This window comes from Orycteropus afer, unplaced genomic scaffold, assembly GCF_000298275.1.
Source record: "Orycteropus afer afer isolate SDZICR_OR568_19922 unplaced genomic scaffold, OryAfe1.0 scaffold00214, whole genome shotgun sequence".
NCBI classification, from domain to species: Eukaryota; Metazoa; Chordata; class Mammalia; order Tubulidentata; family Orycteropodidae; genus Orycteropus; species Orycteropus afer.
In genome coordinates, this window is record NW_006921801.1 from 2465727 (window position 1) to 2470984 (window position 5258).

Below are 5258 nucleotides of genomic sequence, written 5' to 3' on the forward strand. Positions count from 1 at the left end.
GTCACCTGGCAGGTTCTGAGCGAATTATGCAACGAAAGCCGGGGAATGTTTGATGCCTCCCTCCCCCAACCCTCCTCCCCCCCGTTTTTTTTTTTTTTCTTAAGCTCCTAGGAAGCCGGTTCCAGTTTAAGGGTTGGGCAAGGATCGGCGAAGCTGCTCCTCTGATGTGGTTACGACTTTGCTGAACTCCTCAAGGGCGATTCTCCCTCCCCATCTTTCTTGAAGTAATGGGAACACTACTCTAAAAAATAATAATACGAAGGGGGTTGCGGGAGAAGCAGGCTTGATCCAACAGCTGCGCTGGAAATCAACCTACAGTTTCCATAAAGCACTGGTCTGAGTATTAGGTGAAAACAGAAACTACTGAAGCCTAAATTAAATAATCTCCACAAGTATTCCATTTTTTGTCTCCCCAGGCCTCAGGACTGTGCCTTCAAACAGAATTTAAAGAGTTAAAAGTTGGCCATAGCTGGTTGTTTTTCATGCTAACATTTGTGACATTAGGACTATTCTGTTAACTAGGTATATGCAATTCACAGAATTTCACGGTAAATTCCCCAGACCAAATATTTGGCTGAACAAATAAACAACATTATCCATTCCTGAAAATAAGCCAGTAGAAGGAGGGGGAGGGGAGAATGGTTGCTAGAAAGTGACCTGAGCCGGGCAGCCACCGGGCGCAGATCTGGGCCCTCGCTGTGTAATTCCTCCAAGTGCTGCAGATCTTCGGGTTCCCTTTCAATGACATGGACATTTCAGGAAGTTGCTGGAAATCGGGCAAAACAAAATGAGGCCGCCTGAGGGGAATCCATAATGGGCTTCCCCTAAATGATTTATTCGAGCTCCATACCATTAATCAAAGGGGCAGCGACCTGGGGGGCTGGGGGGAGCGGGAAGGAACCCTCTTTGCAGGGAGTTTTGGAGAACTGTGGAGTCTTGCTGCCTTTGCCTGGGGCTCTGATCTCCTCTCTCCACCTGCGCTCTCCAGGGAGCTGGGGCTTTGGCAACCTCCCCACTTCTATTTTTATTGGTTTCCACTAAGCTGCTCCTTTTGGAGGATTGTAGGACTTCAGTAATTAAAAACAAAAATGAATCTTGCTTCACCCACTCCTTCCCCACTCCACCCCCAGCAGCACATGCAAGAATGTGTATACACAAACGCAGGGTATGTACACACATCACACACACAAAAACAAATGTCAGGAATGGGTACTTCATGCTCTTCGGGAGCGCGCACACACACACCCCACTACCACCACCACTACTTAGGTCTACACCTTCATATCAGAGAAATATACTCCTGTCAGCTGTCCCCACACAGACTATATAAAGACACTGCTTTTGCCCTAAACCCACACAAACTTACACAGGTGGAAAAAATGCACCCAAAAGTAATGAGCCTGAGACACTAACATTCCAGGGCTTAATTTGGTTGCTGGTGGTGGGTAAGAAAAAGCAAAAGCCTCTTCCTCTTGTCCTCTCAAACTCTATATTCATCTCATTCCAGAAAGTCACTTCTCTGCCTTACTAGCAGCCCTTAGCTGAGAGAGACACTCGAGCATATCGGCATCATCCTTTTTCACTTTGGCCAAAAGTGGAGCTTACTCCATGAAGAACATCAGGTGTATCACTGTCTGCCCAGCTCCAGGGAAGCCTGGGGGCTGGCAGAGTGCAACTTAGAGAAGCAAGGGGAGTTGCCGTTCGCCTCAAGAGACAGTGGAAGTTTTACAGTACATAGTTGGAAATTCTAACCCAATAGCCAGCTCCTTGCTACCCCACCACCAATACCCAGCTCAATCTGTTGGAATTTTGAACCTGATGAAGGCTTTCAGGTGGGTAACAGTGCACAAGGGAAAAAGAAAAGCTAGAGAAGAATTTTCTTATGTGATATGTTAATACAAGAGTTTTTGAAGGTAGAGTACATTATTTGTCTTACTGAGTAAAATCCACTTAAAAAACAAAACTCATTTTTAAAAAAATTATGTATAGACACACGTATGAGTGTATAAATTAGTTCTGGTTTGAAATTATGACTTTAGTGCCTTAATGACTAGAGACATCCTGAGGTATCATAAAGGCAGAGGTGGAAAGCATTTCCTTGAGTTGGGACATTTCTCCATCACACTTGGCTACCACAGACCTCTAACAGGTGAGCAAAAACAAAGAATGTACAAGGAGCCCAAAACTGAGTCTTTAATCTGACCTACTCCTTTCATCCCACTGTTTCTCCAAGGCATGTGTCATCCAGATGGGAGAGGATGCTGCGTCCTTGTTAACATTAAATAGAAATGGAAAACAATTCCTCCCTGGCAATTACCGTCTCTCTGTGCCATCAGTTTACTTCCTGTTCCTCCAACTTAACCACCTCCAGTTACCACCCTCTGACTTCCACCCAGCCCCCAACCCCACCTCAACAAAATAAAATCTCATTCAAAAGAGATGAGACAGAAGGAAAAGAGAAGAAACTGAAGAGAAAAAGAACATAGTTTACCTTTAAAATAATGACTCATTTTATTTTTTTCTTTTAATACGTAGTTATAAATATATTTTGTCAAAATATATGATCAATATGGTCAAAACATTTGCACGTAAAGTCATAAATAAGGTCAAGGTGAATGTTTAGTTTTTTTTTTCTTTTTTTTTTTTTAAGATAAAAGTCCAGCTATAAGGAAGCAGTCTGAGTAGTGTGTGGGTCAGTGGATGGGAATGTGTGTGTGTGTGTGTGTCTCCATGAACTGCCTCATCTCAGCGGCACCCACATCCCTCTACCACCATCTCCTGATAATTCTTCAGTACCACCTTGTCATACTCATCCAGGTACAGCATGGAGATGGCACTCAATTCCGTGGGCACACAACAGGCTTTGGGGATACTGGAATTGACAGAGTTGACCAGGGTCTGCACAATGGCATGGTTGGTTGAGTTGAGGTGGTCAGCCAGTGGAAAGGGGCAGTCCCCATGGCAGTAGAAGGCTTGGTAGCCTGGTGGGGCCACAATCCAGTCATTCCAGCCCACATCACTGAAGTCCACATAAAGTGAGTGGCGCCGGCAGTTCTTATTCTTCTTCCGGGCCCGCTGTGGGTGATGCTTAGGGCTACGCTTGGCCCTCCGGCGACGGGTCAAGGCATGGCCCCGGCCATCATGGCCAAAGGTGACTAGGAGGGGCCGGAGTTGGGCCCAATTCCCACTCCCTTGAGGTAACGATCGGCTAATCCTGACATGCTGGCCCTGGTGGGTCCGTGTCTGATGGAGGTGAGTCACCTCAATGGCCAGCCCATAGTTCGGCTGCTTCTCCTGGGTCCAGCGAAGGACCGCAGGGCTCACGTCAAAAGTTTCCCACCGTGTCACATTGTGGTGGACCAGTCTCGTGTCCAGTAGTCGTGTGATGAGGTGCCCAGGCACCACTTCTGCCGGGGGCTTCATAACCTCATAAATGTTTATACGGTGGAAGCCCTGCTCCCAGTCAGGGCCCTGGTCCACCTGCTCCCGGAAGAGCCGAAGCTCTGCGGAAGAGATCACCTCGTTCTCTGGGATGCTGCTGAGGTTAAAGAGAAAACGAAAAGCAGAGTTTTCGCTGGTCCCTGGGATGTTCTCCAGATGTTCTAGCCACAGTTGGGGGAAAGCAAAAGAAAAAAAAAGCACATGAACTTTTTTTGCAAAGATGGAAAAGTCAAGAAATAGCTAAGAGTTGGATGATGAATGATGAATTATGCTTAGATAGTGGAAGCTTATTTTGAGGAAATAACTATACCTTTTCATTTGAAGGAGCAGATAAATGAAGCAGGTAGCAAACCAGAAAAACTCAACTAGCATTAGGCAAGCACCAAAGGCAGAGAGTATCTCCTAATCTCCTTTATGTCTAATAATTTCCATGTGTCAACTTCTTACTCCACCACCATCAGATTCCCCTTTTAAAAACCTCTTGGCTTTGTGTACAGTGTTCTTTACAAGTGGTTGTAAAGAAAAAGAAGGGCCAACAGAGCAGAGGCAGGAGGACACATGCACACAGCCACCCTCTCCCTCTTCTTCCCCTTTGGAGTATGTTGCTAAACATTTCCCCAGCGATCTTGAAAACACAGAGCATGCCTTGTTGATCATGTTACAGAGGGGAAAATAAATTCCAACACAGTAATGATGCTGGTGGATTAATAACTCAGATTTACTTTGGAAAAGAAACATCCGCTAGGAAACATTCAGATCAGATTACAAGGCCCCTATTGAATAAACCTGACAAACACACAGCTGTAATATTAAATTCAGTAGGTGCTTTGAAAAAAATGGGCAGAAAACCTGGCAGAAAAAGGCTTTGATATAGCAAAAACACACCGCTGGGGCTACACCAAGTCTGAGTGCCCATCCCCCTCTGTCTCCAGAAACTAAGTTCAGTAGCAGTTCTAGAAAGTCATTGAGGCTAAGTAGCTCTCTTTCCCAGCCTTCGGATTGGGGGTTTAATGTAACAGGGAGTCGCCTCCTCCGGCATTTCTGCAATGCCCTTCTAGCCCTTGCCTGGACCCTGGGCAGGGACTGACCTTCGTGGTGGAAGCTCCTCACGGTGTTGGCCCGGCTGGCGGGGCGCTCTGGATACTCCAGACCGATGCTGTGGGTCTGCTCTTCCTCCTCCTCCTCCCCAGCCTGGAGCCGGTAAAGATCCCGCATGTAATCGGGGATGACCGTGCTCTTGCTTGGCTGCGGCCTGCGGCGCAGCCCGAACATCTGCAGAAGCGTCGCCTCGAAGTCCCGCAGGAGCTCATGGCTCTGCCCTGAGCGGCGTCCTCCCGCGTGGCCCTGAATCTCGGCGACTTTTTTCTTCCCCGTCTCAGGTATCAAACTAGCATGGCTCGAGCCTCCTAGCAGGACTTGGCATAATAAAACGACCATCAGCATTCGGTTACCAGGAATCATGGTGTCTCTGGGGAGGGGGGAGGGGTGGAAGGTTAAAGAATAAACACCAATAAATAGAGAGAAACAGAGATGTCTCTGCATACGCATATAGGTCTAGAAATAGGGGGTCAAGAGGTAAAACAGGTCAGAAAGATCAAGTTTGTGTCTTCTCCCTCACACCCCCTCCCCTTACCACCAGCTGCACCCATGCACGGCCTGAAAGTAGGAATTGCCCTGTAATTACTTGGTCTAACTTGTTTACAGTCAAATAACCCCAAATCAGATAGCCTCCATCCTGTTAATCTTTTTTTGTCCCAACTGCTATCGAAGCCATGATCTCAGCTTCGCTTCTCCAAGGATAAACAGTTAACATTGAG

General features: G+C 46.9%; 1 protein-coding gene across 1 annotated transcript; it reads right to left on the reverse strand.

Annotated features, from left to right (window-relative positions):
* Window positions 1-2745: 2745 nt before the first annotated feature.
* Window positions 2746-4902, reverse strand: BMP4 (bone morphogenetic protein 4). Its single transcript, XM_007948344.2, has 2 exons — window positions 4530-4902; window positions 2746-3602 (listed from the first exon to the last, which is right to left on the reverse strand). The coding sequence occupies exons 1-2, from the start codon at window positions 4900-4902 to the stop codon at window positions 2746-2748; spliced, it is 1230 nt and encodes a 409-aa protein (XP_007946535.1).
* Between the last annotated feature and the right edge of the window lie 356 nt (window positions 4903-5258).

Bases quoted from the DNA above. Each gene is read 5' to 3' on its own strand.
- BMP4 (XM_007948344.2), bottom strand. From the start codon at position 4,902: ATGATTCCTGGTAACCGAATGCTGATGGTCGTTTTATTATGCCAAGTC. The intron at 3,603-4,529 runs GTCAGTCCCTGC...AACTGTGGCTAG, and splicing joins GAGGAGCTTCCACCACGAAG to AACATCTGGAGAACATCCCA.